Here is a 14,785-nt window from a genome sequence, read left to right on the forward strand (position 1 = left end):
GCACCACATGACACTTCAGTAACACCTCAATAACAGACGGCACCACATGACACTTCAGTAACACCTCAGTAACAGACAGCACCACATGACACTTCCTCAGTCACGGCACCACATGACACTTCAGTAACACCTCAATAACAGACGGCACCACATGACACTTCAGTAACAGACGGCACCACATGACACTTCAGTAACACCTCAGTAACAGACGGTACCACGACCCTTCCTCAGTAACACCTCAATAACAGACGGCACCACATCACACTTCAGTAACAGACGGCACCACATGACACTTCCTCAGTAACACCTCAGTAACAGACGGCACCACATGACACTTCCTCAGTAACAGACGGCACCACATGACACTTCCTCAGTAACAGACGGCACCACAAAATAGACCCCCAACACAATGCTGCACCATTCATTCATGATTCAAGACTTGAGAATACCTCCCCCCATCCTAGTAGGAGATACTTACTGATGGCGGCAGCAGCCAGACATTTGATGACCACATCTGGCGGTTCACAGCCGGGGTAAAACGGTGCTGATGCGTATTCGGCGAAGCTGAGGCAGATGATGGCGAAGGAGGACGGCTTCATGACGATGACGCTGGCCCAAGAAAACAGGAAGGCTGGGATGGGACCGAAGGCCTCCATGAGGTAGGGGTACTCCCCGCCGGACTTGGTGATCATTGTACCCAGCTCTGCGAAGCACAGGGCACCTGCCAGGACACAACACCAGAGAAAAGGATGAACCCTAACATTGCCGTAGACATCTACAGTTGTTCTGTGGTTTTCCATCCACATGTCAAGGACGTGTAAAAGCATTGTAGTGCAAAACTACTTCCGCCCACAGCAAAAGTCTATAGGCGTTTTTGCTTCCCCATATCCCTGTGCCATAGACGTCTAATGGTGGACATACACTGTGCAATAAAAATGTTCGATTTTCCCGTTTGACCAAAACAATCAAATCGAATCAACGTTGAAAAGAATCTTTTTCGATCAAGAAAAATTAATGATTATCCTGTTTATGGCTGCATCCATCTGAAAATGGCGCCTGCGAATAATGGTGCACGGTGTTGCCGCTAATCGCTATTTAGCGTTAAAGCCTTATCGTTATTTAGCGTTAACACACAGAACCCTCTCTGTACCTATCCCTAACCCCCCCCCCCCTGGTGGTGCCTAACCCCAACCACCCCCCTGGTGGTGCCTAAACCCTAACCACCCCCCTGGTGGTGCCTAACCCTAACCAGCCCCCTGGTGGTGCCTAACCCTAACCACCCCCCTGGTGGTGCCTAACCCTAACCACCCCCCTGGTGGTGCCTAACCCTAACCACCCCCCTGGTGGTGCCTAACCCTAACCACCCCCCTGGTGGTGCCTAACCCTAACCACCCCCCTGGTGGTGCCTAACCCTAACCACCCCCCTGGTGGTGCCTAACCCTAACCACCCCCCTGGTGGTGCCTAATCCTAACCACCCCCCTGGTGGTGCCTAACCCTAACCACCCCCCTGGTGGAGCCTAACCCTAAGACCCCCTGATGGTGCCTAACCCTAAGACCCCCCCCCCCCAGTGGTGCCTAACCCTAACCACCCCCCTGGTGGTGCCTAATCCTAACCACCCCCCTGGTGGTGCCTAACCCTAACCACCCCCCTGGTGGTGCCTAACCCTAACCACCCCCCTGGTGGTGCCTAACCCTAAGACCCCCCCCTGGTGGTGCCTAACCCTAACCACCTCCCTGGTGGTACCTAACCCTAACCTTGACAGTGTTACATTAAATCCATTCACCAGTTTGCAGTTAAATAACGTCTGCAGTTTGGCTTATGTAGGGCGCTATTGATAAATAACGTTACTGTGGGCAATAAAGTCTGCTGTTTGGCATATGAACGGCACTATTGATATATAACGTTAGTGTGTGCCACTATTGATAAATAACGTTAGTGTGTGCCACTATTGATAAATAACGTTAGTGTGTGCCACTATTGATAAATAACGTTAGTGTGTGCCACTATTGATAAATAACGTTAGTGTGTGCCGTTTTTCTTCTTTTTTCCCTGTGCGCCATTAATATGCAGTACTAACGATAAATAGCGATAAGCGTATCTTTTTAATGCGGCGCCATTTGTATGCATCGGCGCTGTGCGCCATTATTCACTGATCCGTTATGGATAATATAGGATATTATGCTGCTTATATTTAACTAATAGATACAACGGTTAGAGAAAGAATGTATATATATATATAATAGGAAGAACATCTGGCGCCTCCTGCTGGAATGAATAATTTTTTACTACCAGCTGCGAACGAAACATATAAAAAAGTAATTTAGTGTGCATTTTACTCCAAATCACGTGTATATCTTATAGGTATGCATACAAGTATTTGAACTTTTGCAATAGTGGTCCTTGAGTAGAACTATAGTTTTTGGCTGCCTCTGGGCACTTATAATGGCTGGCTAGCTGGATCCTCCTGATGCGGTATTGCAATATCTGAGGAGGCATCTGATTGGCTGCTAGGGGGCCACAGAGACACATCGGTAAATTAGGTTTTATGAGTGGTCTTCACACGTACCTAAGATGCTTATTACTCCACAAACCGCCCAGAGAACCAGACAAGGACCCACAGCTCCACTGTTGCGGAGGACGGATTTGGGGGAGATAAAGATGCCAGATCCGATAATCGTTCCAACGATGAGACTGATTCCGGTGAGCAGTCCAATCTGTGGGGAGAACACAACATGAGTCCAGTTCATGAGATACAATATCATGTATATAGAAATGGGTTACATCCATGCCTATAAGGGAAAGAGGGAACTGTCATTGGGCCAGGGACTAGTCTGCTTAACCACAATGACATCACATGTGGGTGTGGGAACTTCACAAGGCAAACCACTTGTAAACACATGGCCAACCTGCATGATAGTTGGGCAGGTTGATCCACCGGATGGATCTGGCAAACAACCTGTTATCAGTTTGTCGTCTTGTTGTCTGCCAGCTGTACACACGCTCAACTATCTTCCAAAAGATCGAGTGTAGAAGATAGTTGGGCAGATTGTTTGGACACGTGTACAAACCTTAATTTGATAAGGGGGAGGGGAATAATGCGTTTGGTTCCATAGCAGTGTGCAAAAAAATATTTTCTGCTATTAGCAGATACTGTGCATCAGAAAAATAGGAGCAAGTATTGAATCATAAAACCGTTATGACAGTACTAACTAATTAAAAACAATGTCCAACCCACAAATAACCACTGCACGCTACATGCAAAGCAGGACTCCTCCAGGAGGTCTAACGAGCTATCCTTGTTAGTGGCAGGGGCGTAGCAATAGGGGTTGCAGAGGTAGCGACCGCATCGGGGCCCTTGGGCCAGAGGAGCCCCGAAGGGCCCTCCCTCAACTACAGTTTTAGCTCTCTATTGGTCCTGTGCTCATAATAATCACTTCTATAGATACTTTGAATAGTGGTAATTATTAAGAAACTATTCCCCATCCCCTTATTGCACCTCTGACACTGTAGTTGCCATTGGCAGGTTTTGCGCCGTATCAATTGTTATGTATAGAGTGCTTGGGGGCCCCATTGTAAAACTTGCATCAGGGCCCACAGCTCCTTAGCTACGCCACTGGTTAGTGGGCAGATGCCCCCTGAGCGGTGCCGATCGGCTAACTCTAAGCCAGCAGTAGATCACAATATCAGTTCTGTAGGTTGAAACTAAGATCCACACCTACAACTAAGCAAGAAAATCAGGGCAATAGTCAAATCAGTAAATGGATAAATATCATCCTCCTTGCAGCATTCAGAAATTGTCTCTCCACAGAACAATTAAACAAGCAATCCAAAGTTTCAGTCCACAGCGCTTAGGCAGGAAAAATTTCTAAATAATCCTTCAGAACTTCACCATCACCATGCAAAAAGCACCCCCGATGAAACGTCACGCAAAACCGGTTAGATGGAGAGGTGACCGCTTAGTTTCTGAATACATGCACTTTTACCTATGTGGACTCTAATGTAAGAGATTTTATTTCGATACGGAAACGCATGCGGTAGAGCTATGTGAGTTGAAGCCATTATGCCTTCAGCATCCTCCGATCTCCATAACCAGCTAAGGTTGGAACCACCTGCACCCTACGTAGTGCAACCATAAATATCTCTCAGAATCATGATTCATCCCTTGCCTTGGAGACTTTGTTCCTCACCATAAATGACACAGTTTTACCAACCAATCAGTTTATTAAACTAATGAGATTTCACGGGCAATGTACGTAAAATTAAACATTAACCCTACAAATAGTGAAGTGTTTAACCACACAAATGAGAAGGATAACTTCCTAGTGTGAGCTCCAGGCCTTGGATGGAGAAAGCTGTAGTGGAGAAGTTGAAGTGTAAGCACATGGGGTTGGGTTTACACTTACAGGCCACTGGAGTCAAAGTCATAAATGGCAATAAGTTAGATGCCTGAAATTGTTGTCATAGACTTCATAATCCTTCATGCTGAGCCATCAAAAAAATAACAACATTGTAAAAATATCTTGAAGAATATATGGGACTTTTTAGAAAAGACAGAGAGCAAAGTGCAAAGGACAGCAGTATAAAATATACCGGTCTCCCATAATGCTCTGAGGGGGAGAATTCCACATAGCTAAATAGCCTAGGCTGTGACATCACAGGGAGGGCGGTGCTACATATACCAGTATACAGCAATATATAGGAAGGGTTTCTGATGCAGAAACCAGGAAAAGGAACATAAAATCGTGTGTCCCCGATAGTTTACTACATTCTACTCTCTGTCATTACAGGACCTCTTTAAGTGTGAGGAGCACGAAAGGCATTGGGTTAATGGATACTGGAGCTGGTTAATAACTCCCTGCATCTATCACCCATTATCTCAGTGCGTTGTCATGAAAATGTGATCAAATACAGATTAAGATAAGATAAGAGCACTAAACGAGGTATAATGACTGTTGTGTGAGCAGCAAATTCTGCTCTGCTGGGCTGAGCTGGCAGCGGTGATACGTAATTCCCGGGATAGGCAGAGATCACATCGGATGTGGTGACTCTATCACTTAACTGTAAATATGTTCCATGGCCGGGACACATGGGGCGTCTTTGGAATTGTCACCCGCCAGCACATTTCTGTCACGTTTTCTGAGTAACAGTTGGTCAACATATACTAGACATTGCTCAAGACCATCGTCCCATCTCGTTAAATAACTGCTATTGCGAAAAAGTGTCATATTTAGCATACAAATAAGACGTAAGTTTCTTCCAGAGTAAAATGAGCTATAAATTACTTTCCCCCTATGTTGATGTCACTTACAGTAGATCTGAAATCTGACAGAACCGACAGGTTTTGAACCAGCTCATCTCCTCATGGGGGGATTCTTTATAAAGACACACCCTGAAAATGATTTATACACTGATGCTGGCCACCCTCCCTGCTCTCTGCATACTTTTTAGGCAGTTGGCTAGAGCAACTGCCATTCAGTAAGTGTTTATGATAAGAAAGAAAATCTTTAAACCCCCCCCCTTTGCAAATAGAAAAGTAAGAAAACAAAAAGGTGAAATAGTATTTCCTTGCTTTCTGGTGGCTTAAAGAGAACCAGAGATGAAGCACCCTCTCCTATTTGACCTTATAAATCAGTGGGAACATGACAGTAAACACCTAATCTGCCCTTTGTTTCATTGTTCTCTGTGTAATCTGACTGTCATCACCTCTGATAAGAATCCCCGACTGAGAAGTCAGGCTGCTCCGTCTAGCTTTGCTATGGAAATATTATAGCTAAGTCTGTCTTCTGTGGTGTTATTTCAAGCCCAAGCCTGCCCCCTTGTGGCTTTGCTATAATGACTCAGCAATAATCATTCCCAGCAAAGCCAGATTTAATTGCTCAGTCTGGGATTCTTGTGACTGCTGCTAACAGACACTTTTAGCAGTGAGGATGAAACAGACAGCATGGTAAGTGTTTTCTCTAATGTTCTTACTGATATACATGGTAAAATACACAAGGGTGCTTCGTCTCTGGTTCCCTTTAAAGAGACTCTAAAGTCTCGTTTTTTTTGTAACTGCTTTTCTCATATAATCCTCTTCAACATGAACGCCCCACTTGAATCGCTGCATTCTGCGGCAGATGGGTGATTAATTAGTGAGAAAACAACCTGCAAAGTTCCACGACTTTGCTGGTCGCAGATTCTGCTGCCCTGAGGAGGCGGAGCTTTGAACTGTAGCTCTGCCTCTCCGCAATCAATCTCCACCTCCTCCCCGGCCCTCTCAGTGAAAGAAGATCGAGAGGGGCGGCGATCCGCAGACATTGACTGCGGAGGAGGCAGAGCTACAGCATACAGCTCGGCCTCTTCAAGGAAGTAAAGCCCAGCGAGCCCAGGATCTTTGCAGGGCTATTTCTCTGTACTAAATCATTCATCTGCCGCGGGGATGCAACGATTCTACTTGGGCAATCATGCTGAAGAGGATTATATGAGAAAAGTAGTTAAAAAAAGAAAAAAAAAATACTTCAGAGTCTCTTTAAAGAGAACCCGAGGCGGGCATTTTAAATCTTAAGAGCACACAGAGGCATGTCCTGTGCACAATGACATGCCTCTGTGTCTTGCTATTGCCATTGCCGCCTCTAGTAAAAGTGCCATTTTTAGGCATAAGCAAACCAGGCAGATGCCTAAGGTAACACCTGCAGAGGAGGAAGGGGGGGGGGGGGGAGGGGGCATCCCAGAGCTACGTTTTTATTCTTATTATTATTAAAGGTGAGTTATCTAACTTTTTTTGTTTTACTAGGTTACAGAGGTCCTTTCATATAGATTAAATCACCTTTAGACTGTAAGCCCACTTGGGTAGGGTTCTTTCACCTTATGTGTCATTACTTCCGTGTAGCCACAGAATATTAATTAGGGATGCTCAGAAATGCCCAATTCTGATTTCCCCCAATGCCAATTTTTTTCGATTTTTCTAATTTGAGGAATATTTTGTCATGTTTTTGCATCAGGGAATGCAGAAAAAGACAAAAAATAAACAAATAGGAAAAAAAAAATGGGAAAGTTGAATGTGAGAATCCGCTCGGCTGCCTGCGCAGGCAGGCAGCCTTTTGACCATTGTTTAGGTTTGCTTGCTGCAGGACTCTGGAAAGGAGACCTTCTGTGAGTTGTGCAGCTTGTGTTGCTAAGGGATTTGCATACATTAGTCATGCAAATCCGTTACCTGCCTTCTTTTGATGACTGGCACTATAAAAGCATTCTGCTCCCAGAATGCTTTGCTGGACATTTCCCTTCCATGGTCTGTTCCTGATGGACACTGCTGGAGTGTCAGCCATTGCTATCTAGTATAGGTAATTCCTGGGGGTTGCTTTAGGCTCCCCTTCTAGTCCAGTCAGGTTGTATTATCTGTTTTGCCTGTTCCGTCTGTCTTGTGTTTGGATCGCACAAGCCCTAGCGTTAGCGGCTGTGGATCCTTCTGATTGAGTCTGGAGTGTAGGTTGGAACAGCGGTTGTTTCTGCCTACCTCATCTGTTCTGTCTGCCGTGTGTTTGGATCCTTCTGTTCTGTCTCCTGGGATCGTGCTAGCTACTTTTCGCTAGCGCTGGGGATCCTATCTCTCGCTTGTCCCTGTTTTCGTGTGTGAAACGCTTGCTGTAGGCTCGGTGAGGTAACCGTTAAGCAAGCGCTCGCGTTCTCTGTTTCGTGTTTGTCTGTCTTTGGTTAGTTAGGCGTGCTTGTCTCTGTTGTGCGTAACACGCGGAGACCGCGCACGAACGCGTGCACTGTTGCGAATGAGTGCGGTGTTCGCGTTCAGCTAGCGTTTGTTATTTTCTTTATCTTTCTCTTTGTATGATTTGCTGTGCCTTTGCTACCCTTGTGCTCTGTCCTGCTCAGTCTTGTGTCGCTATTGGCAATCGTCATTCTTGCGATTGCGTTTCCTACTTCGTTTCCGCCGTTGTGTGTTCGCCGTCGCTGGGTGGCGACTAATTTGGGGGGCACACATTGGTTCTGTCCCTTTGCTCTGTTCCCTGTGGGCTATCCAGCCCTGCCTGATTGTACCTTGTCCTGGATCTGTACAATTCCCATTTGGCATCTGTGGCTGTGCAGCGGCTGTGTTCGCCTGCACTCCACAGCGCCATCTGCCGGTGGGAATTGCCCTCTGCGGGTGCATAGCACCTAGCCTGGGTGTCCGCAATAATACGCTTGTGGAGGAAATCCGCCGCGTCAGCGCACGTCTGGTGCGCTGACCACGGAGACGATTCCACAATTGTTACATTGAAAAACTGAATCTTGTGATTGGTCTACAATAAGGCCTCGTTCACATTGCGCTCCGATCACGTTTGCATTCACATCGGCTGTTTTTTGACACTTTTTTTTTTCAATTTCTGTGCATTGGACGTTTCAGGGCAATTGCGTTTTTTCACTTCCTGACGTTACTCAGGAAGCAAACTCTTTGATCTGGAAAAAGAATGAATACACTGTATTTATTTTTTTTAAATGCTCACGCAAGCGATTTTGTGAGCGTTTTGCGTTTTCCTATACCTTTAATTGAGGCGGAATCGCATCAAAAATGGCCCGTGCACTGCTTCTCTGAGTGGATCGGAAACGAACCGCTCAGACGTGAACTTTCTCATTGAGAATCATTGCACAAGTGCTTTCAGGATGATTTTGAAAATAGCTTGCGCTTAGAAAATGTCAAAAACGCCCCCCTAGTGTGACCGAGCCCTAAAAGTGGAAATTCAATTTTTGCTGAAAAATTCTGCATTGTCGTATTGGTCCAATGCTTCCGAGTTCTGCGATTGTGCGATCATTACTGAGTTGCGCTAAGCTGGAAGAGGGAATTCTGCCATATGTACAATGCTGCTGTAATTTCACCACAATAGACGATGTTCTGACGCTGTTAAAATTGAGATTAAACAAGGGAATGACAACTTTGCCTAAAAAAATCCTTATCACATCATCTCTGTCTATAGCAATGGCAATCTTGTGTTTCCTGCCGGTGATTGAAATTCTTAATGCTTCACGGTTAAAGCTGCCTTGCATTGAGGTCAGCTGCTAGTGACATCACTGAGGCTCCACCCCATTTATTCCCTAGCGACCACTGACATCACCGAGTATGTAGTCTGCCCATTCCCTAGAGACCAGTGACATCACTGAGAATGCAGCCCATTCATTCACTAGAGACCAGTGACATCACTGAGAATGCAGCCTATCCATTTACTAAAGGCCAGTGACATCACTGAGGATGCAGCTTATTTAATCACTAGAGACCAGTGACATCACTGATGATGCAGCTTATCCATTCACTAGAGACCAGTGACATCACTGATGATGCAGCTTATCCATTCACTAGAGACCAGTGACATCACTGATGATGCAGCCTATACATTCACTACAGACCAGTGACATCACTGAGAATGCAGCCTATCCATTCACTAGAGACCAGTGACATCACTGAGAATGCAGCCTATCCATTCACTAGACACCAGTGACATCACTGATGATGCAGCCTATCCATTCACTACAGACCAGTGACATTACTGAGAATGCAGCCTATCCATTCACTACAGACCAGTGACATTACTGAGAATGCAGCCTATCCATTCACTACAGACCAGTGACATTACTGAGAATGCAGCCTATCCATTCACTACAGACCAGTGACATTACTGAGAATGCAGCCTATCCATTCACTACAGACCAGTGACATTACTGAGAATGCAGCCTATCCATTCACTACAGACCAGTGACATGATAATGGTAGAGCCTATCATCCCCTTAATATTCAACTACCCCACACACAACCCTTCCCCTTCTCTTAACCTAAAAATAAAACACGGACCACCTTGGCATTGGATTAATTTAGGCCAGAGCAGCCCATCTTTATTTAGCCAAAATTAACAATAAACCAAAACATATACAAATCACTAATCAGAGAGCTGGGGTACAGGGGTCCGGAGGTACCAACTGAACGTCCTTTAAACACCTGAGTGACATGCAGCCTTGTACCCGGCCCACAGCCGCGTCTCCCGGCTCGCGGACAGCTGCATGCCCCGGGAAATAATCACCTCATGCCGTGACTTCCCCCAACCGGATTTGTCCCGTGACAAAACCAATAACCGACCTCCGGAGCCCCCTTTTACCCCTCCTGCTGCAATGACAATTTTTTATAACAGACCCCCCTTTTCCCCTTATTATTATTATTATCTTACCCCCCCCTTTTTTTTTTTTTTTTTAAATATATATACAACCCCCCAACACCCCTTAACCCACCCCCTTTACACACAAAAAAGAGGGAGGGAGGGAGCTTCTTACACCAGCTCTGCCAGAAGCCGAATGACCCGCCCCTTCCTTTGGCGCCTACCCAGCTACCCCCCTGTTCCTTGCACGTACGCATGGAACCGCCTCCTCCCACTACATTAACCCCTAGCACTGCCGGGGAATCGGCTACCCCATCATGCAGTGCCTTCCGCAAGTCGCGTGCTCCGCTCCAGGCCCCTTCTTGATAATGGTAGAGCCTATCATCCCCTTAATATTCAACTACCCCACACACAACCCTTCCCCTTCTCTTAACCTAAAAATAAAACACGGACCACCTTGGCATTGGATTAATTTAGGCCAGAGCAGCCCATCTTTATTTAGCCAAAATTAACAATAAACCAAAACATATACAAATCACTAATCAGAGAGCTGGGGTACAGGGGTCCGGAGGTACCAACTGAACGTCCTTTAAACACCTGAGTGACATGCAGCCTTGTACCCGGCCCACAGCCGCGTCTCCCGGCTCGCGGACAGCTGCATGCCCCGGGAAATAATCACCTCATGCCGTGACTTCCCCCAACCGGATTTGTCCCGTGACAAAACCAATAACCGACCTCCGGAGCCCCCTTTTACCCCTCCACCACGAAAGGGTATGACCCCTTATACCCTTGAGGCCCCCAACCTCAAAGCTCTCTGTATTCCGTCCTCAATCCCCAGGGCCCACAAATCCATACCAATATCAGTGAGGTGTACTCCATCCCCCCTGAGGAATAACCCGATGTTCTCCTCCAACTCCACATGTCTAATGGCCAACCCACCATTCCTCACAAAAAATCTCGCCACCTCCTTGTTCAGTTTAATCCTGGCCTTATTAACCTTCCGAACTGAATTGGCCAACCTCCAGTACTCCCTTGCCACCACATCCGACCAAACGACCACCGTTTCCGGGAAAAGAGCCCGAATACGAAGGAAATCAAACCTAATTTCCTTAATAATGACCCTGGTCGATCTAGAGGCCAAGTCGTTGCCCCCGACATGCAGCACCAGGACATCAGGGGCCCTATCAAATCTAGCCAACCTGTGTAATTCAGGCAAAAGGCTGGGCCACACCATCCCGGGAAAACCTCTCCAGTGCATACGTACCTGGGCCCTCGGAAAACCCAACTGTCGGCCTTCTGGCCGTACATCGGCCCTCCTGGCACCCCTACTGACATATGAATGCCCCACAATCCAAACGATGGCCGGATGACCTGCAACAAGAAATCAACGCACTGATAGCAACAAAGAAAAAACTCTTCCCCCAAAGAAAAAACTCACTACCCCTACACTAAATGAGGCCTAACATAAGATTTGTAACGCATAGAATCCCAGCGACCGATACGCTTAATAACCCCCTCCCCTAATCCCCAGCGCGACGCCTCCGTAGCTGCCCCAATTCTGAAGGAGTGGGAGGCAAACTCGGAATACGGGAGCCCAAGGGACCCCAGACATTTGCGAAACACGGCCACAAATTGAAAACGGGACAAACTAGACCCGTCCTGATGTGACAAAAACACTGGCGCTTGAGGAGGCCGGACCAACCGGAAGCTAGCGACACTGCCGTGGGGGCACAATGGCCCCCCGATCGGGAAAAGGATGACATCTCTCCCTTTTCCCGACTGATCGGTCTTGGACCGTTGCAACCGAATCACCACCGAATCGCTAAGCAATGTCACATGCTGTGCAAGGATGCCTCCCACTCCCCGTTTGCTGCGGCTCACTAGTTCCCCCACCCTGAAAGCCCCAAAAAAGGCCAGAACAAATGCTGTGGAGAATAAAGTGCACTCATAACTGGAGGAACAAACATCCGGCAAGACACCCAGCAACCTTCCAAGCAACTGGAACGTGACCGGGCGCCTAGCTTCCCGACTAACCACCCCTTTTCGATAACCCTTCAACGCCTGCCGAACCCTAAAGTCTTTAGTCATATCTGACAGCCCTCTAACCTTAAACCAAAAGGCCATTGCTGCCAACTTCTTTGCTACGGCTGACGCAGACACCCCTTCTACGAAATTCCTCCCCAAGAAATACAATAACAGGCACAGCCTATCCTCATCCGAATCACAACCCCCGACCTGCGACATTAAAGCATCCCACGTGTTCCATACCAACGTGTATGCTGCTGAAGACGATTCCGACAATGATCTCCCGATCATCTGGGACACAGACTGAAGGGAATCCTCCACACCATGGATGGGCAAGGAACCCCACGCTCTTCTGCCGTGGGAGCCGCCGCCCGGAATCTGTCCCACTGAAAGCGAGAAAGCGCATCAGCAATCACATTGTCAACCCCAGGTACATGCACTGCAAACACATATGTGTTAAGGCGCAAACACTCCAACACTAATTGTCGCAGCAGGCATATCACCGGCGGGGAAGACGCCGAGCAATTATTGATCGCCGAAACCACTCCCATGTTGTCACAGTGAATCCTAACTTTCCTGTTTGCCAGCTGCTGCCCCCAAACCTGCAGAGCCACAACTATGGGGAACAACTCCAACAGTACCAAGTTAGAAGTAAAGCCAGCCTCAATCCATGAAAAATCCCAGGGGGCCGCGCACCATTGCCCCCCCAAGAAAGCCCCAAAACCATGAGACCCTGACGCGTCGGTAAACAATTCCAGCTCTGAATTACTCACCGTGTCCTGCATCCAGAACGCCCTGCAGTTGAACTCCTCCAGAAAAGTCAGCCAAACTTGAAGATCTGCCCGAAGATCCGCCGTCATGCGAATACGGTGATGCGGGGCCACTACTCCTGCTGTTGCCAATGACAATCTCCTGCAGAATATACGCCCCATAGGCATAATTCTGCATGCGAAATTGAGTTTACCCACTAAGGACTGCACCTCCCTCAATGTCAACTTTCTTCTGCGAACCGCCAGTAAAATGGCCCCCCTTAAGTCATCTACCTTGTCTTGCGGGAGCCTGCATTCCATTGCCATCGTATCAATGGTGATACCCAGGAATTTCAATACCGTAACTGGCCCTTCCGTCTTTTCTTCCGCTAGTGGGACCCCGAGGCGTTCACAAACATGTCTCATCGTGGCCAACGCATAAGCACAATCCGGCGAATTACTCGAACCCATGAACAAAAAATCATCCAGATAATGGATGACTGACTGTACACTGGACACGTCCTTCACCACCCATTCCAAAAAACCGCTGAATTTCTCAAAAAACGCACATGAAACCGAACAACCCATAGGAAGGCATCTATCTACAAAATACTTACCTCTCCAAAAACAACCAAGCAAACGAAAACTGGATGGGTGAACCGGTAGCAACCGAAAAGCCGACTCGATGTCAGTTTTCGCCAAACGCGCACCCCGCCCCAAACGCCTAACCCAACTCACCGCCGCATCAAAAGAAGTATAAACCACCGATGCGTCGTCCTTGGACAACCCATCATTAACAGAATCACCCCGTGGAAAGGAGAGGTGATGAATCAATCGGAAGGAACCCGGCTCCTTCTTTGGCACCACCCCCAAAGGTGACACCACCAGATCCGCTAAAGGACAATACTGAAAAGGACCTGCCAAGCGCCCCGCCTCAACCTCCTTTCTAATTTTACTATCTACAACCTCAGGGTGCTCGTTAGCGGATTTCAGATTCCTAAAAGGGGGGCTACACTGCAACGAGCAACTACTAGGAATGACAAAACCGTCCTGAAAACCTGCCCCAAGAAACTCAGCTACCTCCCGATTAGGAAACCTGCTTAGGTACCCCGCCATCTCTACCACCCTCACCGGCGTCGTCCCTTTTGTGCCCAGCGTCTGTATGTCTGCTTTTCTTTTGCTTATAGCATCTAGCTGCTGTATGCGAGCCTCCGCAATTGGAGCACTCATGCTTGAAGCGACAAGACTGGCCGAACCGACATGCTCCATCATTATACTGCCAGCACACCCCTTTTCCTTTTCCGGCCAGCTGACCGCCCGAAACCGATCCACTGGCCGTTGTTGGAAAGGACTGCGGGCTCCTAGAGGGAATCATGAGACGCATCCATAAAGTAATGTCCTTATGGTCCCATCTCACAGCAGACCGAACCGCCTTCGTCTGTCTAAACTGCTCATCGTAACGCAACCAGGCGTTACCGCCGTACGATCGATGAGCCTCACCTATCGAATCCATATAACCAAAAAGAGCCGAGCAATGCTCCGGCTGCTTTTCACCAATCACACTTGCCATAATTGAGAACGCCTGAAACCAATTTTGGAAAGTGCGCGGTATCAACCTATACCTGCGCTCCTCCTCCCTCTTCTTCTCGTCCGGCTTCCCCTTATCTAAATTGAACTTTTCCAGAGGAAGCAAGGAGAATATTTCTATATACTCCCCCTTCCAAATCCTCTCCTTAACTTCTTGTTTTAAGTGAGAACCCAGGAGACCATTAAAACACACATACAACTCCGCATGCGCCGCGTCCGCTAACCGCACCTGCCCAGCCCCATCAGACTTCCCTGCTTCACTTGAAGATGTCTCCGTTTGCACCGCCGCCTCCGCCTGTGCTCCCCCCAAGCC

The 14,785-nt window shown here is 47.6% G+C and overlaps 1 protein-coding gene across 1 annotated transcript in view; it reads right to left on the minus strand.

Annotated features, from left to right (window-relative positions):
• Nucleotides 1-14,785, minus strand: part of LOC137537677 (b(0,+)-type amino acid transporter 1-like) — a 71,187-nt gene that overhangs the window by 28,768 nt on the left and 27,634 nt on the right. The window contains exons 4-5 of the mRNA XM_068259603.1: nucleotides 2,569-2,716; nucleotides 479-721 (exon numbers count right to left, since the gene is read on the minus strand). Of these exons, the coding sequence (XP_068115704.1) occupies nucleotides 479-721; nucleotides 2,569-2,716 (391 nt within the window). The remainder of the gene's footprint in view (nucleotides 1-478; nucleotides 722-2,568; nucleotides 2,717-14,785) is intronic.

Source organism: Hyperolius riggenbachi, chromosome 11 (genome assembly GCF_040937935.1).
Source record: "Hyperolius riggenbachi isolate aHypRig1 chromosome 11, aHypRig1.pri, whole genome shotgun sequence".
Taxonomy (NCBI): Eukaryota; Metazoa; Chordata; class Amphibia; order Anura; family Hyperoliidae; genus Hyperolius; species Hyperolius riggenbachi.